This window comes from Athene noctua, chromosome Z, assembly GCF_965140245.1.
Source record: "Athene noctua chromosome Z, bAthNoc1.hap1.1, whole genome shotgun sequence".
In the NCBI taxonomy this organism is placed as follows: domain Eukaryota; kingdom Metazoa; phylum Chordata; class Aves; order Strigiformes; family Strigidae; genus Athene; species Athene noctua.
Genome location: NC_134077.1, coordinates 61,195,064 through 61,221,688, shown reverse-complemented (window position 1 = coordinate 61,221,688; position 26,625 = coordinate 61,195,064). Strand labels below are relative to the sequence as shown.

Here is a 26,625-nt window from a genome sequence, read left to right as displayed (position 1 = left end):
GATACCCAAGAGAAGCCACAGTCTGGTGACTGTACAAATATCTGTGAAGTTTCTCTCCCATTAACCAAGTTCTTTGATTAAAGCAACTGATTTTTTTTAGGTAATATTCACACTGTAAACTTAGTAACTTCTTGAAATTTACAGATACAGAGAAAAAACAGGTGGAGTTTCAGAAATTATAACTCTTGAAGCAAATGACTGCAGCTGAACAGCTCAAAAGGCCCATCTTAAGTAACACCATTTTAAAGAGAGAATATGCAAGAGAAGGTTGTGGTTTCCAAAGGGGAAAAAAAAAAAAAAAGTTGTGTTCCATCATCTCTCAAGGACTTTGGATAAATAATATTAGACAACTAAAAGGCAGAAGAGCATTTATGTCAAACTACAGTGACAGAAAAACTAAAAGCTACAAAAAAATTAAAAATCAGAACTGAATGAAGAAGCATAATTCATAATAAAATAAAAAACATGCCACTGCCTTGGTCTAGTTATGCATTTCAGAATCTGAAAGGATGTTGCAGCAATGCTCATGCAAGGCCTCACACAAAGTTTTAGTAAAGTTGGACATTTTCTTGGAGCTCCAAGCTGTTTACCATTCATGCAGCTGGCAAGTCAGATTTTCTTTTGCCAGGGAAGTGGACCAAAACTTGACTGTTGTAGGAAACTGAAGAAATGCAGATTTAACTAATTCACATAATGATGTCACCTACCTCTATTTCAGTTGAGTTGAACAAAATCATAAAGAAAACATTGGAAGAATGTGAAGTCTCATAAATGCAACTGATAGGCCTACAGACCACTTACTATTCTGGAAAGCTTTATCCTGGATGAAGTCAGAGATGCTCTCCTGGAGAAAGCTCATTTTTACCTGACCGAGGTGAACTTAAAAACAGTGAAAAAGCCACTGCTTCAGATGTTTGTATTATATGAATAGCTCTTATAACTAATCTACATAGATTCAGGACAAATTTAGAACATATTGCTACTGCTCAGCAAAGATATTAGAGGTCAGAAATAAACTTTTCCATTATGAACAAGATTCCTTTTTCCCACAGGATGAATAGACAAGTAATCCCTTTGGGAATTCTCCCAAGGCCAAACTATGCTTAAGAGTTACAGCAAGCCAAAATACACTTGATGCATACAACACAGAGAAAAGACAAGCACATTTTGAGGATTACCCATTTTCACCAGTGAATGATTCAGAAGTTGTTCTAAACACAGAGCTAGAAATTAATTTATCACCTAGATGAGAACATCACCCTGAACAGTGCACACCCTGACATTATGAACAGCATGCAAAAGGCAAATTTACAGAATGAAGTGGGAAAAACAGAAGGAGGAGTGGATTAATCAGTCTTCAGTTCCCACTCACTCTCCATCTGCTGCAACAACTGAGTCGCATGTCACAAGGTGCAACTGCAGCTCTATGTCCCTTCCACATCAGTTAGTCCAGTTCAGCTCCTACATCACCAGCTCAAGTCTTTAGAAGTAAGGAGGAGTGAATGACAACCAAAATAATGCTGAGGTTTTCCGAATGCCCCAGAGGAAGAGTGTGTTTCTTCAAGCAGATATTAAAAAACGATTTGTCATCTGACGGAAATGGGTGTTAATAAGATATCATTAATCTCTATATCAATGGGACAGGCTGTATTGGCTAGGGTAAGCAGTTTCGTTTACACTAGATAAAAAACACCCTTATCTCCAAGACAAAAATATTGATTTTTTTTACACTTGCATAAACCAGATTGATTAAAAAAAAAAAATCAAGTATTTGAAACTATTTTCTTCAATTTTCTCACAGGTTTCTCTTATGAGATAATTCACAATTCTCAATAAGGGATATTTACATTTCCAGATCAAGCAACTAAAACATTGTTTAGTATATGTTGATTAGTTATTTCTCATTGGATCTGGCTCAAGTACAATGCCTCTAAAGCCAAAACATTTTTTTTTCTCTTACAAGTCATTAGATTTTACATCACCAAGTAGATGTTTTCCATGCACCACTTTTCCTGCTTGTATGTAATTTACATTCATATACATATATATGACTGAAGCCTCACAGACATAATCTTTGCATGCTATTAAAGATGAATGGATGCAAGACATAATTAAGCAAAACACAAAATTGTTTAAAACAAAAGGCTATTTCAATTTTTAGATCAGACTGAGGATTGTTCCCCCTCACCCCCTACCCAATACAAGGAAAATGTAACCTTTCAGCAGGGCAGTATCAATGCATCTGTTATTCCTAGAGGTTTCATTTTATTTTGGGTGTAATAGACATTCCAGCATGCATCCAAGTATGATGTGCTTTTTCCCCACAAAGTGACTGCAGATCCTGAACCATCAAGCCCACATGCAATTGCTGGGAGAGGATAAAGAGGCCTATTGGCATTTTGCTTTGTGAGAAGAGCCCATGTAATACTTTTAAGTTAAGACCAAAGCACACAGCTCATAACAGATTTACTACCGCCAAATCCTCATGTGGAACCAGTGATCCACATGATCACTAATCTCTCTCCTTTGCAAGGGTGACCTTTTACCTGGGGTGGAGTTGAGACAGGATCTGTCATCACATTTTGAGATTATTATCTCCCAGGATTATCACTAGAAATCCCTTGAATTACCCACATAAAAATTGACATTGTGGAACTTTTCTAATGTCTGTGTTTCTGAAGTACATGCTAGTTACTCATTCAGCTTCCAGATATACCATTGCTCCATTGAAACTTTCCATGCCCACATCTCATGACAAAATTTCTTCAGCTACCAGATCTTTTCAGGGGAGCAAATCACTGGTAAGAATATTCCAGGTCAAAGTTACACACCAGTATCATAGGTGCCATGCCACAGAGTCCTTCATAAATTTAGTCCCATCTTAACAGCAGTTATACAGCTGCCTTTCTGCTATACATTAGAGGTCAAAGCAGAGCAGAGTAAAAAACCAGAATTGCCACAATTCAAGCCAAAGTACTTCCTCTGCTTTTCTAGGCTGAACAAGCTTCTTCAACTTCATTATGCTGGTTTTTTTAAAAAAAAAACAAAAGAGGAAGTGAAGCCTCTGAGCAATGAGAATGGGTTAGCTAGCACAGTCTGACTCCTGAACTACACAAATATCTTTTTTTCCACTGTGATCAATGGCAGTGGTAGATGGGAAGAGGAACTGCTCAAGTGGCTGAAAAAGCACCAGCTGAGGAAACAAGCTCTTCCACAGCCCAGATTTGTGAAGGAAGTCACAGGACAGAACTGCAAGTATTTTCCAGCCAAATAAACCAAGTGCAACAGTGCATGACTGGAGAACTGTAAATATGATACTTGTACAAAAGAGTAGAGAAAATTGATGTAGGTGATAAAAGACAGGATGGTCTTAACTGTAAACAAGACCTCAACAGAACAAGATCTCCTTGTGAAAGTTACCTAAAAATATGTAATTAAATGGTAAATAGCGTGAAATGCCTCTGTCAAACACAGGTCTTGCCAGGCACACCCTTTAACTAACTTTCTAGACATATGCAATCAATTCCTTTGAAATTCTGTAAAAAATATGAAACTATGTTAAATGGAATATCTGAAGAAGGTGAGAATTAGCAGAAAGTGCAAGTTTTGTAAGGACTTAAGGGGAGAGATACATTGTTAAAAGTGAAAGCATCAGGCAAAGACAGGTTACCCGTAAGCCCTGCATGGGTAAATTGTGTCATCAAAATTTATTAATTTTTTTATTAACTTTATCACAAAAACCAGGACCATAATGATATTTGGTGATAACACTAAACTATGGGGGCATATATAACACAAGATCTTGAAGAAAGAGCAACTGAGGGTGTAAGTATAAGAAACAGAATTAAAATGGCGTAAGATACAAGTACAGCCAACTGGTGACTGAATTCAAGATGATAGTCACTACGATCTCCCAGCGTAACGTGGTTGTGAATTTTGAAGAATTTGTGCCATGGTGAGAAGTCTTTGCAAAGCTTCCTCTGGAATATTGTGAATTCAGAGTTGAACAGGAACACAGAAGAACATGTAGGATGACAGGGGGGAAGGGAAATTCACCTGTGGTGGGACTACCAGGATTTGTCTTGTCTAGTCTAGCAATATAAAACTGCAAGTTTTTTCTTTCTTTCTCATACTAATTGTCAGGAACAATTCAGACTTCAATATTTTAAAGTCATAAACAGGAAACTGAACATAACCTGTATCTAAAAAGGAAAAAAAAGCATTTTTTCAACTATTATTTCCTTTCATTTCTGAGAAATTTATCTGGAATGTTAAGGCCACCCAGATACTGAAAATGTATCTTTCAACGAAAGGGGCAGGAAAAGAAATAGCAGCTTATTACTGTCCTTGACTTTACCAGCAGTGCTGTAGGTAACACTCAGAAATTTAAAACTTTAAGCCATGATATATACTGTAGAAGCATGTGGATCTCTGTGCCAAATTACATAAATTTAGAAAAAAAAAAATCACCACTTCTTTCACATGATCTATCAAGAAAATTATCAAATCTGGCAGCTAACACTTTGGCTGTGTAAATATGTAGAGAAAAATGTGCACTTACAGCTCCCCTTAGTTATCAAGAGTGCTAGGTGGACCTAAATAATGGTGGTCCCAGACAATCAGTGTCAGAAAAACAAAACCAAAACCAGTATCAGGTGCTGTTACAACATCTAAATAGCCCTACACGGCTGCTACTGTTGATGCATGCTCCTGCATTAAGTGTGTCTCTATTAAACAACATTGCTTTTTTTAAAAAACAAAGCAAACAAAAAGTCTACTGTTTGGCAAAGCACTGAGGAGGTGGTAGGGTAGGTCTGTAGTCCAGACACATCACATAAGCATTCAAAGCACTTGGGAACTTACCATACTAAATTTCTGATGTGTTTATGCCCAGAGGTATATCTGATGCTAACAGCAAAGAATTTCCATCAATTTAGCAATAATGTATATTTAAAGCCGTACTGAACAAGTTTTCAACTGGTTAGCTCTGCAGGGTGTAGAAATGTGTTGCAATTTCACAGAAGGAACGAAGTACTTCAAAAAATCCATGGAGCATGCTTTGCTTATTCTTGTATTTAGTCAGTTCTGAGATACATTTCACACACGGTAGGTCTGAATTACTAATATGAAAGGAAAAACATGCAGTGAAAAGGTGTTAAGTCTTATTTACCTTTTTATACGTTTTCTCTTCATTTGGCTTTCCAGCAGTAACATCTCCATTTTCAGTAACAAACGACATCTAACAGCAGAAGCTTAAGTTAGAAACAAAGTAGTTGCTTTAGAAAAGTAAATGTTCAGAAAACATCCCATGTTATCCATTTTCTGCTATATTTAAACTTTTGAGAGGACAGCAAGTCACCAAGATCACTGACATGTAGGATATTCCTAGAACAATTTTCCAGGCAGACTAAGAGAACAGCACTGCCCAAGGTATACATCCAGCATATAACAAATTCTACATGACTTTCTACTTCTTCTTCTCCACACCAGTATGCAGGTCTTCAGGAAGACCTTGAGTGAAATCCTGCTCCTCAGCAGACTGCATGAAATGATCTTGAAAGGTACAGTGATGGGCAAAGCTATGAAGCTTGTGAGACAGATGTTCAGTAGCATGTCACAGAGGGTCAAGGCCTTTGGCTGCATTGACACACTGTATCTCCACAAATGAGCAAGGAGATACTTGACACTGCATTTTATCATGGCTGTAAAGCAATGCTAGATCAAGAATAAACCACTAAATTAGAGATCACTTGGGTCAGACAATATAAGTGTGGCTGCCAAAGTGAATAAAACAAAAAGCTACAAGGACATGTTTTAAAATCATTTTAGGTTTTGCCAATACCTTCACAATGGAAGTATACATACCCTTAAAAACAACAGGGCAAGTCATCTGGAGCAGAGAGTGAAGATCAAGCCATTCATCGGTTTTGTTAATGTTTTCCAGAACCTATTAAAAGAAAAATATGTTTTAAATATGCCATTACAAATTTATATCTTGCAGAATAGCTTTAGCTTTCCTTTTTCTACTATTCTTCAGACCAAGCAAAAATCCAGCTATGAGTGATGCTTTTTAAGAGTAATTTCAAATAAGTTGGGTCACTTAATGTACACAGAAACTAGCAGTATTACACAGGATAGAATCAGTGCAGTCTAACTTCCCTTTGCCCTACATATTTCACTACTATGGTACAAACAACCCTACAGTAAAACATTTATGTAGAACAGCAGATATACATGGTCTGGAGTATTATGTAATTACATGTTCTCTTCCACGAGGACTTCAAAAATTAAATAAACTTTATAATCTCCACTCACTTGGGATAGCCCATATTTTAATTCCACCAAAGCCAAAAAGATAAGCAACAGGAGTGATGGTTTGGAGGACTGTACGCTGAATAGTTGCAGATAACAAATAAACTGATTTTGGAAGTTTTCCATAATGACAGTCACTATCAGCATAAACTCTGCAAGTAGTTGTCTTGACATGAGCTATTTCATAGTTAAAATGGTTTGACTAAACTTACGAGAAAATATTACATAATCAGATATTATTTGATACTTCTTTGGAACCAGTTCTCTCTCCCATCTTCCACATCTGTTTTAAGCCATATCAGTAAAGCTATTCTCCAATTTAATTTCTCAAACACCCCACAACAAAAGAAATCTCATTTGTCTTTAATCAGTTAAAATAGCACCTGGTACATAACTAAAAATTGATTTTAAAAAGCCCAACTATTCCCAGGCCTCATTCACTGAACTTAATTTTCCAATAATCTGAAAAGTATACATTATACCACTAAGAAACCTTTTCACAAAATGCTTCAAGAGAGTATTTTCCTCCTCTTCAGAGAAGCAGACTATTCGTTGCACTTGAGACCAAAAAAAAAAAAGACAACAAATAGCTGGATTTTCTGAGAATAAAACAATGCCTCCTTAGAAAACTCTTCTAATGTTACATACTAGGGTTTTCCTACTGCATCTAGCTACATTATTTACTGTAGCCTTCATGTAATTAATGTATATTAATCAATAATTCCTTTACTTGGATGTGCACTAGCACCATCCTACACAAACTCCTACTTAAAGGCAGCAACTCAGTTTTGACGCCTTTTAAAACTGAGTGGTTTATCTAACTTACCTATATTCTCACATTTACTTTTAATTAATACTGATCCATAATTTTAATCCTATCAATACACAAACACAGACATAGAGAACTTCTGTTAAACAGCTTTTGTAGGGAGAGAAATGTCATTTTAATCACTAGTAGGAGAAAGATGCTTAATCAACTGATTCCTGGGTAAAACCACAAAAAAACCCCAAATTGTTGTTCTCCACACACCCCCAAGACTATCGATATAGTGTTCTACTACTCCCAAAACTTCCTGAAATATAATCATATATACTCAGCAAAGGCCAAATATGAATGCAACATGGGAACTTTTTTTCAGTAAGAAGTTAGCTGAGGAAAATGTTCACGTCAGACATGAAAGAAAAGACCATTTCTTCCCAGCACTGTCATACAAATTATTCAAGAACACTCCATTCATGTGAAAATACATCCCTGTAATACTGCCAAGGATAGGAAAACAGACAAGATTCTAAGTTCAGTAACCCCCAAGTACAAAAACTCATACACTATGAAGCATATAAATTTTTCCTATCTATCCAAGTTTATTTCATTCCTAGAGGATCTAGAATTATTTCAGTTCCTCATCTTTTGAGAAACAGCACACAGTTCTAAGATAATTGTGATTGTGTTCAACATCTTTCAAGAGCTTTGCTGTGAGAACTGTTTCCTATTCCATGATAATAATTTTTTGCAAAGCAAGCATTACTTCATGTATTTTCTCCCTGATCTGCAGCTACTGAAATGGTACAGGGCACCTTCTCACATGTCATGCATAGCAAGAGCTACTGTCTCAATTCTGCTGAGATTTAACAGTGCAAAGACAGATCATAACTTACAGTCTTGGACCCACTTCCAGGCTAAGCTACAGCCATCTATTTATGTATTTATGACAACAGCAGCAAACTGCTGTAACTAAAGCACTGGATTTCTGCATGTATCTGGCAAAGGACAGGCTCACAGTAAAGTAAGAGGGGGTAAGAAAACATTTAGTCTGAAAGTACTATAGATATTCAGTAAAAGATTGGGCTATAAAGACCTGCTGTTTAGCTTCTTAGACACCACATATCCCGCCTGATGACAAAAAAAGAGAATCAAGGTCCTGTACAAATTTGAAGAGCATTTTTCCCAAATGCTCTTGAAGAGTCAGCATTTTGGTCATGTGTCTTATTTGCAGCAAAAACTAGCATGACATGTTCAGTTCCCGAGACACAAGTTTACCGCCTGCAATTCCAACTTTCTGCTCAGAACATCTCCTTATCCTAAATGTAGACTTCAAAGAATCACAGCTACACAACATATGGTTCAATCTTTAAATGAAAAAAAGGTATTTTACAGTTTAGTTTCTCACACTGTAATTCTTGAATTGTATGCATCTTAACGAACACAAACTGCAGTTTCCATGATTCTGGGGAAAAAGTGTATTTTCCTCTAAATGCTACAGGGGCACCTTTCTACTTTCTCTGACTGTCCAGAAGCCCACTGCATCAGCCCTGCCCTGCCCACAACGCACCAGTTCCTTATACAGCAGAAATTCACCTTCTATTGACAGCATAAGACATTCATTTTGCCAGACTATAAGTAAGCTATCTGTTTTTATACAACCTTGATTGCTTAGATCCAGCTCACAGGAACTAACACTTCAATGGCCTTTCAGCTCAATTTCAAGTGAACTTTAGAATTCCCACCAACTTGAATGAAAACCAACATCCATGACAAATCCTGTTATACAGACCTTATGCATTAATTTATCCAATCAAAAATTAGTTCCACCTTCTTCTCATTATCCAGAAAAAAAATATTTGTTTGAAGAATGCATTTCTTAGCATCTTTATATCATTTTCTTAAATAAATCTTTTTTTAAAAGCACTGACGAAACATGCTATTTAGGAATTACAATCCAAATAGAAGCCACGTAGCTTCTTACTATAGCTGTTGCCTTGTCCTGGCTGATAGTTAAAATTTACTTTTTTTTCTTCCTAGCTTTTGTGACAGACATCTCTCCAGGTGTACTGCTGGCAGGCTTCCAAAATGGCTAGTACATTCAGAAAGAGAAACCTCATTTGAAAGAAAATGTATTGCTATCTTTTCAACTGGCATAATCTTATTTTAAATATAAGGACTAGAAAACAAACAAAAAGCAAAATGAAATTACACTTAAAATTTTCCAGTGGGCACAGAGAGAATACTAGAAGTTAAAGAATACAAGAAGCAATCATGACTATTTAAAACCAATAATATACAAAGAAAATAGACTGGTGCACATTTTTAATCTTTAAGAGTCTGAAACACACAACGGGATCTTCAGGATTATTTTTTTTTTTAAATGAGAGAATGAATTGGGATAGAATACACAATTCTGAAATTAATCCAGAAATTTGGTTCTCATACTTCCACTCATTTCAGATAACCTAGTTATCAGAGATAGCCACTTTCTAACCCTTAAACAGTTCTTTTCCTCCAGGAAGACACAAAATGTCCAGAATGGGCAAGCTGACTCCTCAGAAAAGCACATATAATCTCATATTAAATTTGTACCAAGGATATTCAGTCAGCACCAGACAAAAAATGGAGAGGATCAGAATAATCATTTTATTGGTCTTAAGTAACTGGAAGTTTTCAACACAAGATTGCATTCTTAACAATGGCAGTTTGTCAGCACAACATGAAGATGTTCCCAGGCATTTCTAATTCTATAAACAGCATTCATAGTGTATTCACTTAAAGAGTGTCTTTAATGTCACTTAAGTTAAATTCCTTGGTAGTCCTTGTCACTCCTGTTGCAACTTTAAAGCAGCATCTTTTAAAACAACTATGAAAATCACAGCCATTTCATTTTCTGAAAAACTCACTTCTACTGGTAAGATTTGCCCAGTCATACTTTTCTTTGTGATAGTTGTGAAACTAGCTGAACAAGGCAGTTCCTCAATTCACTAAAAGGACATGCAGATCTATACAGCAACATGCTTCCACTAAACCATGGGGAAACGGAGTCATACACTGCCAGATTTCAGCTCCAGTGTGAAAGTGTAAATCTTCATTATGCAGTGATGCTGGAAAGGGAAAAACATGCAAATCAAAATGCTCCACAACAGAAGAAATCTATCAACACATATTCGTTAATGAAAAACTAGTCTCTAAGTACTTTTCTGTCCTCTTGTAATCTCCACCCCCTGCTGAGTTCTCCAAAACCATTCACAGTATTCTTGGGAGGTATGGGAGTAGCTCCAAGATCAAAAGGCACTGATAAAGCTAACTATCCTAATTCCTTGGGATGATCAAGACTGGAGCTCACACTTTCTTAGGAGCTGAACAAACTTCTCTTGCAGATGATGCATTTATAAAGTCTCTGTCCTGTCTGGATTCTCTGCCACCTAATAAAATAAAATCAGCACCAGTTTTCCCAATTAGGTATCATCTCGTCTATTCTTCCATTAACTAGCTGGTACTCCAGACCACTGTCAAATTTAGTTGACAAAATTAGGTCAACCAAAAATGACAATAGCTTCCCCTGTCCTCCTCCAGTAGAATTTGAACAGTAGGATTATTTGTAAGATTATGTGCAAAGGGGCTTAGGACCCACAAAACCTCCTCTCACACACATACAATTTGCATACATATATACATCTTGCTTCCATAGGAAATCAAGTTAAAAATATCAGCATGCTTCTGGGTGTCCCTGGGAACTGGAACTGAGGAAGGAACCTCAGAGGTTTTTTGTGTTGCACTAGTTTCAGAATACTCAGGAGGTAGCTGAATTGTTTACATCAGGTAAAAAGTGTGACCTATATTGTTTTTATTACATTTTAACTTCTTAAGAGTTTTCTTCAAAACACTGCTGACTATAATTTTAATAATTTAATTTCCTTCATTCTGAGGTGCCCAGACAATGCAGAGTTGTGTTTAAGAACCTGCAAGCATTGCTAGGCCGTATGCCACTAAGCAGATGTAAACAGCTGAAAGGAAAGATAATTTGGTGTAGTGCACAGAGTAAGAAAAAAAGCAATACAAAAACCTTATGTCTTTTAATGTCTATGAACATTCTTTATATATGAGTGTCCAGACAGCTACATAACCCTCAAGTAAAAATTGAGGTAATGTATGTGGCAACTCAACTGTAAGAAAATACATACAGAGTTTGGCTATTTATTTTTCCTTTTTACTCCTCCTCTTCACTTTTTTCCTTTTTTTTTTTAATAACATCCCAGCAACTAGTCTGTGGAATGGACTCACTTCTTTATAGCACAATTCATGTAGCCATCTAAGATCAAACATACCTGTATGTCCCCATACCTGAAACATACAAGGAATAAAAACTTTCTATATTTTTAAACCAATATAACCTGAGAATGAAGTCAATGTTTTCATATTGCAATGCACTGGACAATCATTAGATGTTCTGAGAAAGCCTCAGATATGAAAAACTCTTTTTTCCTCCATGAGCTTTCAAAGTCAGAACTTCAGTCTGAGAGTCTTTAATATATCTGATTCCTGTAATACCTGTTAGCTTATTTAACCTCTACTGTCAACTGCTGTGACTTCCACTCTTCCCAGAAGCATTCTACGATCTCTTACACCTTTCCAGACACCAGCTGTGAAAGCAGAGCAAGCTTTTTACTGCATCATAGAAACCACTGATTTATCCTGCTAAACATTTTTTTTTTAAAAATAAAAAAATCTATCTTTTCTGCCTATCTGGCAGAAGAAAAGTATGAATGTCTGAATTGCAAAGAAGAGGGGGAAAAGAGCTAAGTAATAAACAATGGTTAGGTCTGTTACCTTGGCAAGTTCCCACTGTCACAACCAGTTATGGAGGTTTTAAGGGTGTTTGAAAGTCAAACCTTTTCCGTGAAACTTGTGATAGTACTGTTATTGCATTAGTGAAAACTGGAAGAGGCTGGTCTTGATAACTCCAAAATTGTCATCCTAGCATTAATTATCAGCTGCACCAAGCTAAAAAAAGTGGAGCAGAAATTGTATAGCCTGTTATGTCCAGGAAAAAAAAAACAAAAAACGTTCCTACAAAAACCCTGCTCAAGTTGACCACTTTCAAGCCCTGATTAGTCTATAACTGAGGGGGTTTTTTTATTTTGCCTCAAAAATAACAAGGAGGTGGAGGTTACAAGTAGTACAAGTGATGAAATACACATCTTAAGTAAAATGGAAAAAAAACTCTTCCTCCTCTTCATTGTCTTCATGATAATGTCAGAACAGCTCAAAGGCTAGAGAGAAAGGAGTCAGCAAAAAGCATCACAAAACTGCTGTTCAGACTGGTAACCTAGGCAAAATCATCTCAGCTGTTCACACCACCTTTATTTACCTAGCATAATAATGCACATTAGTTTCAGTGCTCTGACATATCTTTTGGGCTCTCAGTAACTAACCCAAATACAATGCTAAGATTGTGAAACTGTTTCATTTCTAGAGTATCCCGTTTCCAGGAATACAGCATAGTATTTGAAATTTTTTTTAAAAAGTGGTAATAGGAGTACCCATTTTTTTATTTGCAGGCTGAATTTGAAATGTAATTTATCAGTGTTATTTATATTATAAACTATATGTGTTTATAATGTAATGCTTTGATTTTATGTGTCAGATCACCTATACTCATCCTTTACCTGCTAGAAAAGGAAAATAAATAAAAAGGTAGAACTGCAGCAAATACCACCTCCATCAAAGTTTACAGATATTCAGAATACAGTTTGATTACCTGGGAGATCTGACAACTTAGAAGAGTCCTGCCCTCTTCCACTTAAGGCGGTACTCCTAATGCATTAACCTTTTATCTGAGGTGAAACAGACTACCCTCCAGCTGTAATATCGTCACAGAAACAGCCACAACAATAGCAGAGGCTATAGCTACAAATTTTATTTTCTGTAACAAATCACATTTTGTTTCGAAAATAATCTTCTATGATTTTTCAGATGGAAACTTGTTTACAACAATGGAAATAAAATGCAAATTTATTAAAGGGATCAAAGTCCAGAAGTCCTTGGAAACACAGTATACTGTGCTCCTCCAACACATCCTTTTTTATTTGTAACTTCTGTATTTCAAGATAACTTGAAAGCCCTCTAGGAAAGAGGCGGTTTGGTTTTCCCCCCCCCTCCATGAATTAACTAAATTCAGAGTTTCATTCTGAGAGTCCTAAATCTATCTTACTTACATCTATCTATCTTACTCCTCTACTGCTTATTAGCCTATTTAACCTGTACTGTCAACTGCTTTGTCTTCTGCTCTTCCCAGAAGCACTGAAGGATCTCTTACCTTTCCAAACACCAACTGTGAAAGCAGAGCAAACTTTCTACTGCCTAGTAGATGGTGTTCATGTATTAAGAACTGAGACTTTTCCACATCACTGATCCCACACCAGCAATGACAAAGAACAAATATTTAATCCCAGACATAACAGACATCACGTTGTGTATTTTGCAGAAACTGCTAACAGGCCCTCCTTTTACAAAGTGAAATGACCTCATTAATTTCTCATTATTTTGTAACAGACTGAAAGTACAAGGTAGAAAGGTGTATTTGTACACAGCAGAGAAGACTTCCCAACTGCTACTGTTTTCATAACTGAGATTTCATGTGCCAACTTGGAAGACTATCTATAATGCCAACTGGAGTTACAAATGAGTAAAAATTGTCAAGATGGGCTTTTTGTTGAAACAAGTGAGAGAAAGAAACATCTGCACACTATATACAACTATATGGAATAGAAGGAAAAAGAAGTTATGGTGGTATCACAGTGAAGGACACAGGTAGAAGACATTGCCGAGTCCAGAATCAGAGCTTTGCTCCTTTACTTTGGCAACTTCAATATGGCAATGGTCCTAATGTTACTAACACATACCACACACTGCACTTTGAGATACCACCACATAATGCATGCTGTCTAACAAAATACTGCAGCATGTTGGGACAAATGGCTGACTAAGAAAGCAGGAAGCACAATCAGAGGGAAAAATTATTCTACATTTGCCTTTGACAGCACGTGCAACACTGAATGGACACATAACACAGTGGTCATGATTTTTGGATGGAAAATGAGACAAAGCTGCCTCACCCGTGTAATTGGTAGATAAAATCCAAAGAAAATAAAGTCTCATACAAGGATGGAAAGGAGGTAGAAGTGTTACTCATTTTCTAAAGGAACGACAGAAACAGAGGTGCAAACAATCCCACCTTGCTGGGTGGGGAATATATATGAAAGAAGAATCTGGTCAAACCAACAACTTTAGTGATCTGAAACTCAGAATGAATCATACAAAAAAAATGGAAAATAGGTCAAATGGATAAGGCTAAGTATAAAAAACACAGAGTGAACACACAAGATTCAAAAGCAGAAAAGCTTTTGAACAAATTACTATGATGAGAAATGTATACGAAACAAGAACTTCACAACACTGTAATGCTCCAGTTTGAGACCTTTATCTTTTCTCCACTGATCTAGCTTTTTCCACCTCAACAACAGGTCAGTCATACCATGTTTTTCTTCACCAACTCAAATTGCTATGCAAACATAACTTACAACAGAAGCACATAATGAAGAAAGATAATAGAAATATTTGCTTAGAAGAACATTCCAAAAAAGATTGTTGAGTGGGCAAGACCCAAAAGCTGGGGTTAAAATCATTCACATGCACTTAAACAGATAGCATAATTTGCTCATCAGTTCTGCACACGCAACTTGTAAGCCCAACACCACTGGGAATTATTCAGCCTATTAGCATATTAGCATGTAATCAGTCACAACAAAGCTTGCAGTAGGATATGATGTGTAAACACTGAGCTCAACTCTGGAGTGGATTATCTTCCAAGTTATCTATGCTTTCTTACCCTGTGTTCTGCAAGTATAAATTGTCTACATACACCTTTTACTGAATGCTAGCTAAGTCAAGCTTTTCGGCAGCCAGGTTATGTAAGAAATTCAAGCTTTAAATTACTATCTTTGTCTCCATTTGAGGGCCCTTACATACATCTGCAAAAAGATAGTTGAAGAGTGTAACAGACTACCTGGAGGATGTGATAGGTAGTATTAGAGATTTTTTTATATATTAGACAACTGTTTTAAACGTAGTTGGTACTGGCTTGAAGGAAGGGAAAGGTCTGGATAGCCTGCCATGATTCCTCCTAGTTTCCACAGTATCACTGTGTACTACCCAGGCTGTCTATATGCAACACTTTCAGTTGATCCAAGCTGGTGCTGCTATGGTCCTGCCTTGAAAGAATACATTTGCTAGCATCCTTATTATGGTGCCAGCGTTCCTCAGCTCCGAGGAGAACTCATCTAGACAATTAAACTAACAAAAAAGTAACCTACCACAGAATATTAATCATAATGAAGAAGCCTAGAAGAGGATGAGGAAGGTGATGTCAGACCTTTGGCCCATGTTGAATGAGAGATCAACTGTCTCAGGTGTTTCAATCGTTCACATATTTTCACATAATCTCAGAGTTGCAAGTCCACTTATGACAAAACCAGGAAGCGAGACAGATGGAAAGAAGTGTTAGTAGCAGTGCCCAATCGTCTGGGCAACAACACCGGAAGTAAACTCAAGATTAGCTTGGGAGAAAATATCTACAGTAATACACAGGTAAGGTGAGGTTCGCAAACGTGTATTTAAGTAGTAACTTGTTTTTCAGGTGTCTAGCTTGTATAAAAATAAAGTCACTCAAAAATGTATATAGAAGACTGATGTAAGCACCAAATTTGGAAGTTGTCTAAATTCAGATGAGCAACACTTTAAATTACTGTACTGAGTAATAAAATCTATTATGACTAATTTAAAAAAAAACTACTATTTTCCTGCAGGAAAGTAAAACTGCAATTAGTAGAAGTTTTCCTTGGACCTCTCCAACTTAATTTTAGTTAGAATTTAACAGAAAGTTCACTTTAGTCTTGAAAATTATCTTTAAAAAACTCCCTTGTACCATTCTCAGCACAGAACAATTCCTACATTACCAAAATTCCTTTGATCAGCTTAAGAGCTTTCCGATAGAGCAGAAGTTCCTCAGACACCTTTCCCACATCACTTGCAAAGCTATACAAAGGAACATCATTATCCCATTTTATGAAATGCCCTAAAAGCATAAAAGCTGGTTTAAATGAACCTTCTTATGTGTTTCTTTTTAAAGTACAGAGAAAGCTTCAAGGGAGAAAAAAATAATTTCAGAAGCAGCATCAGACAAGAGTAGTTCAAAAAGCAAGAGTAATACAATAAAATGGAATTCTGAAACCAATTAATGAAAGAATTGCTCAGCATGTAAGGAAATAGCTGCTATTTGTCACAGTTGCTGTCTAGTTGTCATCAGAGACAGCCATTTTACAGCCACCAGAGTAGAACTGCACCACTAAGTGCCTCAAAACAACTGCTAGTATTTTTTAAAAGTTACTTCATTCACTGAACATGTGGCTGCTTAAATGCAAAGGTTGCTACTGCCCCTTATACTTTTGTTCTGCAAGTCAGTCTTAAATGGACAGACCAAAATGAGCAACCAACTACTATTTTGCCTGACAGCAGCCTGAGAGGATGCTGAACGTGGCACTCATTTGAAATTATGAATATACTTGTAGTGCACTTTAAGAAACAAAACTGTATCAGCATACATACCTATCCTACTGACATTAAGGAACATGAGGTTTATCTTGGGAAGAAATAAGTACAGCTGTTTTAAGGTATGGAAACCTAGCCACAGAACTTTTAAATGGTGATACAAAGCTTTTCAAATAAACACTTTCAAACAGTTATTTACAGCCAAATGATATAAGCAAACTCTTTTCCAAGTCTTTCACTCGCCAAATCAAACTGATAAACCTATCCCCGAATATTTTTAGCCACAAGAAAGTAAAATGAAGTCATTACTATATATTTTTGTCAGTTCCCAAATATTCCCATTACTTTTTAGATATGGTTTATACTCCACATTAATTGCACCAATATGATCATTTCTGTATAAAAAAATGCTAGTTCATAAACAATATTTAAGTACCACCACAGTCTTCCTCCCCAGGAAGTTCTCTGGCTACCTTTTTTTAAAAAATAAACTAGCTGGAAATATTACAGAAAAACTCAAAATCTTAAAATACCACTATAAGCAAAGGGTACATCTGCACATAAATTAGCCTTTTCAATTAAAAAAAATAAGATAGTGAACTCAATAAGAATAGGACTTGAAACAAAAAGGACACAGTTCTCCACCAGCAACAAGGGTAAGCAGTGGGCAAGCACTCTGTAGCAGAACCATACAGAGCCTGATACCACTGGATTTCAAAGATAACAGACCAGAACCTGTTAACTCTACCTAGGAAAATGAGTGTGAGTTTTCCCACAAATGAAAGACATCTTTGAATTCTTAAGAGGGCTGAGTAAGAATGTCCTTCCTTCACACAGAAACCCTCTGAAATACTATCTACACCTCTCAATGCATCATTATAACCGGATTAGAAGCATCATTACAACTCAGAAAAGGCACACAGTATTATCTAAGTCAGTAAATGGCTCACACCATGGTTTTCAAAAGGTAGAAATACAGCTCTCAGCAAAAAAACCAAAACAAAACACATTAATCACACTTTTTGCCTAATGGATACTGCTTTATGAATTATTAACTAGAACAAGAAAAAAATTCCAACAAGATAAAATACAGTCACTGGCTATAAACACTATAGAGTTTCCATAAACTAAAGTGAAAAAAAAAAATTCTGTCAATATATTCTCAAGGAGAGTGTTCTTATGATTTAAAGTGTATGATGTGATACTCCACTTTCTGATATATCTTACCCAGCATTAATTAGCCGGTATGTCTGAATAAAAAGTACCTTTTTCAGGCTATGATTTTACTGGTTACTGGGTTGGTATTTTTTTAGTCTGAGGTGACATAAACCAGTATGCTGAATGGCACATAATGTTTAAAATAGAAAACTGCCTTTCAACAGTTGCTGTTAGCAGTTGCACACACTATCCCCTGAAACTCTCAGGTTTGTGTCTTGTTCCCAGGAACAAGCAGCCTAGCATCTGGCTAGGTAAGAGGAAAAGGACACATTAATATTTTGGACTAGCTAGCTATGCTTTTACTTTATAGCAAGAGACTGGTCTTCAGTTCTGCTTGCAATACAATACTTATAAAAGTACTGAACTGCAGCCCTGCACTAGTTACTAAGGGCTGCCAAATGAAGGGCAAGAAAATAGACAAACAGAAGGTCTAGCCAGACCATCTTCAGTGCCTCATGATCCTAGCAGCAAAGATGGCCACAGGACAAAGAGAGATGGCCCCTTCACTGAGGAGCAGGTGCAGCAGAAGGTCACAAAAATTGTGATGGTGGTGGTGTGAATAGTTTTCTTGCAGGGCACCCTATTATCCAAATGCTTGTAAAAGAAGGCCATTAGTAGAGTGGATTATGAGATCAGCTAGAAATCTTTATGAACTGCTCTGACTGGTGTGTTTGTGTGTGTGTACAAGTTGGTGTATGCACATGCAAGAGTGACAGAGAGGAAGACTAAGACACTGTAAGATGCTTCACAAGACCAAACTGAAGGTCCTGTACCACATTAAAAAAAGTTGCTGTTAATTAGCAGTGACTAACACTGGTCTGGCATAAAAGCCAGAAAAACTGGATACTATTCACATTTGCCTTCAAAGCCAATGGCTTTCAGCACAAAACACAGGTTTGGAGATACAGGTCTGAGCATGCATTTTCACTGAGGAGGATGAAGGAGTAACTAGGGTGACATTAAGTGAAGCCATGACAGACAAAGACACACAGCCTTAACCCAGGAGATGATGACAAGCCACTCTCCTGTCACAGGGGTAAAGCAGAGGTCCTGCAATGCTTTTTGGAAGATGCTTCACTTTGGAGTTTTTCCCAAACATGAAAGTAATAATGATGTTTTCTAATTAAATAACCCTTGATTGCTTGCTCTACCAAACAATTAGCCTGTGCTGGGCACAGAAACACATCTGTTTCTGAACAACCTCTTGTATCACTGGGCCCAGCAGGTCCCAAATTCAGCCAGAGCTCTGCACAGGTCTGGAAGGATCTCTTTCCATAACACGAAGTTAAAGGTAGCATGGGTACTCTGCGTACCAAATACAGCTTTCAAGAGCTGACAGGTACCAGGGTGGGCAGATGGAAGAGGAAGGTGTCGGGGTATTTCATAGCTTCATGGCTGCACCCTTTCTTCCACCTGTCTGGGCTAGCCTTCACACTGCTCATTTCCTTTGCTGTGTTTCTCCCTTCTGTCTCCCACAGAAGGGAGAAAACTAGCTGAAAAGCTACTTCCCCTCAGGTGGGATTGTTTACCTGGTGTGCAATGCAGCATTACGCACACAGAGCAGAGGTACTTATTTAATCCATGTTTGCGCAGAGTGGGGTGCTAGGTGGCAATTCCACAAAGCTAGCACACCACACAAAAGAACTTCCATGTATTTATACACTTCAGATTACATGAATACACATTTTCAACAACTGGTTAGGTTCTTATCACTTGTACCTCATTGGTTAACAACATGTCCTCGTCTCCATTTAAAGTTACAGTGTCTTTTAATCCTTCTGAGCACGCAGAATGGCGGGGGGGACGTCTTGGTCTTAATGTGAGTTAGTGGTCACAGTCTCCTCCCTCCCTGCCGCCTTTATTTCTTCCCCAGTTACTGCAATTTTCTTCTCAGACAATAATCCATCTTGTGGCACTTCTTGGGGTAGGATGATCCCCTCCTATCAGTCTTTTTAACATTAAACAGACATGCTTTGTTTAGATAAAGTTGGAGTAACTCACTCCCTTTTCTCCGCGTTCCTTCTTTAGATGACAAGGCTTTTAAACCAATGACTTAACCTGTCATTGTCCTATTTACAACTTTAGAATTAGCAAGTAGAAAATTTCCTAGAGACATCACATCGATTTTGAAGAATTTCACACATAGACAGACAGAAAAGGTACAAGTGAGCAATTTGTGTTGGGGAACAAAGGAAAAAAACAGGGAAAAAGAAAGGAAAGGAGACACTCAGTTTGAGATTGCGCACTGTTGAACTGGGAGAAAAGGAGGAATAGGAAGCAATAGTGGATGAAGAGCAAGGGAGTCAAAGTAGAAGGGAAATACACATTAATAGGAAATACATGGATAGGAAAGGCCTTCTGCTTTGGTCTGTTACAGAGAAGCATTCAGTGTCATTAACTCTGAATAGTCAAAAGGATATCCAAGGGAAGGGGAAAAAACGTAATTTTGAAAGTCAAACAGCTGACAATAAAGTTACATTGTAGGGAAGAAAGCAAAGAAAACAAATTTGATTTTTATTCCCAGGACGATACAGGTATTTTTGTGACAACACAGAAAGGTCAGTTCCCTGCACAGATTATATTTATCTCACAGAAAGAGTTTGAGATATTCAGTCCTGTCACATTTGCCTGTTGACAGGTGACTACTACCTATACAAAACAGCATCAATCCATGGTCAAGATCAAGGAGACAGATGAAAACCAACTAACCAGCCAAACCAGAAGTGCATTAGAGCTTAGCTGCAGAGGCAACCATTGCTAACTGGCTCCCATGCTACAGAAAATCTTGAAGGGATGTATCTGCAAAGGACCAACAGGAGGGGGGCCTGTGCAAACAAACTAAAACTGGCTCATGCAGAAGCCTGTTACAGGTCAGCAGACCGGAGCAGCTTGCTACATCACAGTTGCTTTTATCAAAATACTGTGAAAAAAAAAAAGATTGTCCTGCCATGGGTTCATCACTGTCAGCTATTTATCATGTATTATTATTAGATGGACCACAAGCCACAGACAGAAATTCAGCCTTCGCATTCAGTGAAAAATTATATATATATACACACATGCACGTATTTTTTTCATTTTTCCTCTGCTACTTGATACCAACCTGCAGCTAGTATACCTGTGTAAAGTGTGATTTTTATTACCCTTAACTGTGCACATCAGTGCATAACATTGTGATCCCAAACTCTAAAATGTAGTGTAACTAAAAATCCCATGATGGGAACAGTGCTGTTATGAAAAACAGTTGCAGTTTTAGACAGCCAAAACAAAGAAAAAAACGAGTTCTACACACCTCTTGAAAAGTCTGGAGTCTTTGTTAACTCTTCACCTCTACTAACTATCAAGATTCCTGATCTTCTTTCAGTAGGCAGTGGAAGATCACTAGCTTGAAGACAACCACTTTATATCCTTTTCTACTGTCCTTTCTTTAAATTAAGGAAAAAGCAAACAAACAAATCACCATATATACACATCTTTCAGCCTTTCATACTGCATATTTTGATGCATCTCTGTCAGGAATGCATCAAGTACAGCAAAACTTGCACATGGATTAATCTAAACTATTACCCATGTGCGTAATTTTGGCTAAAACAAAAGCAATCATATAAATAATTCTAGTACCAGAAAGGCAGAGCAAAAGAACATAACACTTCAGTTCTATAGCTTAATAACCAGATAAAATCTAAATACTAAAGAATTCCGAAAGATATTAAACACCACTTCTATTTCTTGCAGTACATGCTGCAGATATTGGGAAACATCCTCCTGCATGGTTATTTCAAATACAGTGATCTTTAGTAGGAGATGCTGGTAAAGCGTATTTTAAAACCTTGTCAAGCACCTAGGTTGCACTACCATCCACATGGGTGATAACTCTCCAATGGTGTTTTTTACCATGCAAAACAAACAGAATTGGAAGTCTAGGTGCACAATGTTCTGCAGCAGAAAGTAATATTCACTTGCAGAAAAGAGTCTTTCCTTGCGTATTATGTGTGTGGGATGATTTGATGGTTACAAAAGGAACCCTTGAGCTAATGGAAGCAGTCAAAGGAGGAAGATGTGAACCTGTACTTATTTTGCAAAAGTTCTGTTACACTGTTCTTGCAAACTGAACAAAAGACATGTTTTAGCTCCTGTCCTACCTCAGTTACGAGGCAAAAATTAGCCTCACAGGGACGAGAAGTGCAGTCACAATAAATCAGAAAAGGCTCAAATGACTGAAGTTACTTCTGTAGTATGTTTTTTGGTAACAGAGAGCCTTCACCACAATCTCCAAATTTCACCACTGAACTATACTAATGTTCTCAGGATAACTTGAAACACACCTGCCTTGCCCATTTTGCAGTTTGATGTTATATACTTCTTAGCAGGAAAACACATATTTGATAATAAGGGAAAAAATACATCATGATTTTTCTTCCAACATGGTGTCAAATTAAATTTGTTAATATTTTTCACATGAAGGCATCCACAAATACACTCCAAGTAGGCTTTTTGCAGAACACACCTTTTTATCAATGTTAAGTTTGAGGTATGAGTCCAAGAACTGCCTTTGCAGCTCATTAAATCAACATCATTTTGACCACATGCTGCAGTGTGTGTGATCCTGTATGAGGAAGCTTCACCACTACATTCTTACATATTAACTTTGTCACTGCACACTTTTCCTAATATAGTTTCCTCCTAGCACTTGGTAACATGCATCATTATTTCCATGGGCCTGTAATATTTGCAAAAATGCAGTGATAATGCCAAGACTGACTAATTGAATGATGAACAGTCAACATCCACTCCCTTGAGGTATATTTTATAAAATAATTAGGAACAAGTCTAAATATCACAAGAGGTGGCTCAAAAATAAAAGCAGCAATATTGTTTCTGAAGAAATGTGTCTTCCTTACTTCCTGCATCACTATGGCCTTAATAAAATTACTCCGATGCTTAGCTGCTTGCAGAACCAGGCCCTGTTTAAAAAAAGTAAAGTAAAAGTACCTATGACACAAACTGAACAAAACTCTCTCCTTTACTGCAATAGCTGCATAAGTATCCACATAGAATAGGAACAGCAAAACTAATCCTAAGGAAACAATGAAAAGGAAACTACCCACTCCTGAAATTACGCAGTCCATAGTGGTCTAAAAGGTCTACTTGAATGCTTTTATTAGTTGTAGTATAAAGACAGGCTTACAGGTGAAACTTCCCTTTAACGAGAAATTTTCACATACAACACCATCACCAACTGCATCTTCAGATAAGAAATGGGTCCATCTCTCACATGAAAAGAGTCTATATTTCAGTTAGATAACCAAGAACGTGGAGCCCACAGGAAAAAAACATTACGTCTAATCATGGAAGTACAGAGTCTCTGACATCCTTATTTTCTTTGCAAAGTCATATCATAACATTCCTGTCACTTTCCTTATTCCTCACCTCCAAAAAACGGAAATTATACAAGCCACATTACTGCAACGATCAGCTGTATTTTCTAAGTGTCATTATTGTTGCTGTTGCCTGTTTTGACTTTGCTTTGGACGAAACTGGACTGCCAAAATTAGAGTGCATTCTGAATAACCCAAAATCACTGAATTCATGGAGGGCAGCTGATTTAATCACCCTGTTCTGCAGTGGGACTTCAGCAAAATTGTCATTTCAGTCCCTCAGACTCTTGCAAACATTTTAATATGGAATGTCTTCAAAAATCGTATCAGAAACCTTTTTTTCCCCCTATTGTATGTGTATTTGTAAACTCTATTGGTATGTTTGAGAACAACTGCCTTACAGTTTTCCCTTTTTGTTCTGATTTTTCAGATATCCATTTCTGCTTCAACAATTCTTATGATACACTTATCATGCCATAAACAAGAGCAGCAATGAAGAGGGTAGCATACTACCTTTCAAGTTATAGAGTCTGAAATAAATGCTGCAGAGAAGTTTTACTTGTCTATTTATATCAAGCGCTAATGGTCCACAAAAGATCTAATGCATGTTAATACATTACTTTTTGATTAGTGGAAAAATCTTGAAACATATACAAGGTACAATTTATCTGCTTTTCCATTTCAATGGGACTTTGTAATAGTCATGAACTTGAAATCAATCAAAAGTGAGACAGGTAGTTGAAGACTGCTTCACTGTTCAATTGTTTTCCTTGTTTCTAACATCTATTTGATGGGGCATAATCATCAGCAACTAAAATTTTAGGACATGCTGCTATGTCCCTGTACTCTCCAGAGAGATCAAGCCACTTAGGTTGTACTTCAGAACACACTTTGCTAAACATGTATATTCAATCTGATTTTATTTGAACACACTTACATCAAAGTAACTGCCTATGATCAGGAACGGGTCAGTCACCCTTAAAAGGGTGATTCCAAGATTCCTTCAGATTTAGATACATTAAGATTAATTTAGAACTTGAAATGAGCTGTAATGAAAACATTCATCTGAAAATTTTGTTCCAATCCAGAAGAAGGGCTGGTTACAGCAAGTTTATGGCACCAAAAAAATATTTACATTCACAGAAAGGGGTAAGAGGAGAGGGACACTAACAGAGGTGTTCTGGGAGAATCAGGCCTAAACATAAGAGAAAAAGTAGTTCTTGAGTTTCCTTTACAAAAAAAAAAAAGCACCGTTACAGTACCATGTAGTAGCTAATTATAGGCTGCCTAGAACAACAGTAGAATATTTACATTTCATCAAGATGCCCATTGAAAAAAAAAAAAAAAGATGTCAAGTCTGAACTTGAGAACCTTCCACAGGCTTCTGTTATTTTTCACTCCATAATATATCACTTTGTTGGTAAATGCACATCTCCATTTTGTTTCATTAGTTATTAAAAACACAATAAAGTAATATCAATTCGGTATCTTCTAGGCTGCCAAAATTCAGACCTCATTCTTTGTAAAAGTTACTTTTACTATATATTTATGTAATCTAAATAAAACTAGCATTTATTCTCATATATAGAGTCCCCCTCTTCTTCCCCAGTTTAGACCATAAATAGTGAAAGCCTAATCTATTTTACATCTAACAGAGGAGTCAGGCTACAGAGATGTCTGTAAATGTCATCCCAAACAAGTATGTCATGCAAATCTTAAGAAACTAAGGAAAATATGAAGAAAAACACAAGACTGGAGAGGCAGGTCCATCACTCCAGAAGACCACCTTGCTAGGCAAAAAGCAGGCAGGGAACTTGTGGATTGATCCTGCTACAGTGCAGAAGAGCCACAGAAAAAAAATGTGGTCCATCAACATACTAGAAAATGGAAGCTCTTTTCATCCACCATCCTCAGCCTGACACTCTCTTCTCTACAAAGTTCCACTGATAAAACTCTTTATTGTCAAATGATTTACATGAGTTACCAACTGTACACAACACTACAACAGGCACTTAATCTCTGATGAATGGTATTTAAGGAAACACCTTCGAGAAAGAAAGCTGGAGCGACCTCACATGAAAAAAAATTTTAACATTATTTTTCATTGAAACAGTAGTTTTGGAAACTGCTTGTAGCACAAACTCAAAACAAAGCCCTTGCGTTAAGAAATACTGTTTTGAACAGCTGAAAAAAATACAAGGTCCTGGAGGCTGTATTAGCAATATGCTCTAAGTCCAGACAAGACTAAACTGTATCACTTTTTACAAGAGAGGCCAGCAATAAGCACATAGAAGGCATATTTAAACTGTCAAAAGCAGCTCAGTTTCTTACAATCCTGTATGAAAATAATGTATTTTGAGGCTTTAACTGCATTTATTTCAATGATTTCAGGAGCTGAATATGCTTCCTGAAACATGAAACACCATAACGGAACAAGAATCCTTTCCTGATTTTGTTGGTCATTGCTCACTGCCAGAATCCTACATGTTATTACCAGGTAAGTATTTCCAGTCTGCCTGCACTGGGGATTGAAAGAGGAGGGGAAGGGTTGAAGACATGTGAGATCAAAGCAGGCTTTACTGAAAACAGACCAGTTTGTTATTCCAGGTCACGGTTCTCCCCATCCTTAAAGTCTGCTTCAGTTTTTCATTTAACTGCTACACTGTCTAACTTCACAGGTAGATGCCAAGGATAAACTGTAAGTCTTCTCCAAATAGAACTGCAGACCAGCCAGCAGAACATCAGGCAAGATATCACCTGTTCAACTTCATTGACAGAAGGATAGGGAGGGGCAAGAAGACCCTGTAAACACCCCCACACCCACCCACCCCAAACATCCATTCAATTAATGAACTAGAAGTGTAGCACTTCAAAAAAAGTCACAGATTGTAAAGCAAGCTGGATTTGATGCAGGACATAAATGCCTTGTAAATTTTCAACATCCGAAAAGGAGACCAGACTGTACTACCTGACAGGCTGTAGCTTTCCCTTCTGTTGTGAAAAACAAATTTTCACCACACATCAGCAGGAAACAAGTTGCTATGGGTTTCCATTGCTAGCTGTTCTCCTGCCCACTGACTAAAGGTAGCAGGAAGCATAATGTGGCACCTTTCCAAATGTTATAAAGGGGTATGCTACACTTTCTCACACTTAGCTAGCAAGAGACCTAGGAAACACTTTGTCTTAATTATTTTTTCTGCTAATAAACACTTCTGGCCAAGCAACAAAAACCTTAAACATCAGTGTTTGCAAGCACCTGTGGTACAGCTTTGCCCACTTCACTTGACAGCTAAAAACACCTGAGAATTCTTACCAGTTTCATGCCTGCACAGCAGAGCTCTT

The 26,625-nt window shown here is 37.2% G+C and overlaps 1 protein-coding gene across 7 annotated transcripts in view; it reads right to left on the bottom strand.

Annotated features, from left to right (window-relative positions):
* The window catches only part of PIP5K1B (phosphatidylinositol-4-phosphate 5-kinase type 1 beta), a 124,550-nt gene that overhangs the window by 82,665 nt on the left and 15,260 nt on the right, over positions 1-26,625 (bottom strand). For 4 of the 7 annotated variants that reach the window (XM_074931646.1, XM_074931645.1, XM_074931652.1 and 1 more), the window contains exons 3-4: positions 5,866-5,947; positions 5,171-5,239 (exon numbers count right to left, since the gene is read on the bottom strand). In XM_074931646.1, coding sequence (XP_074787747.1) covers positions 5,171-5,239 — 69 coding nt within the window. In that variant the 5' untranslated portion in view covers positions 5,866-5,947. Of the gene's footprint in view, positions 1-5,170; positions 5,253-5,865; positions 5,950-26,625 lie in introns of those variants that run through there. The other 3 variants (XM_074931649.1, XM_074931648.1, XM_074931651.1) reach the window with 3 other exon arrangements.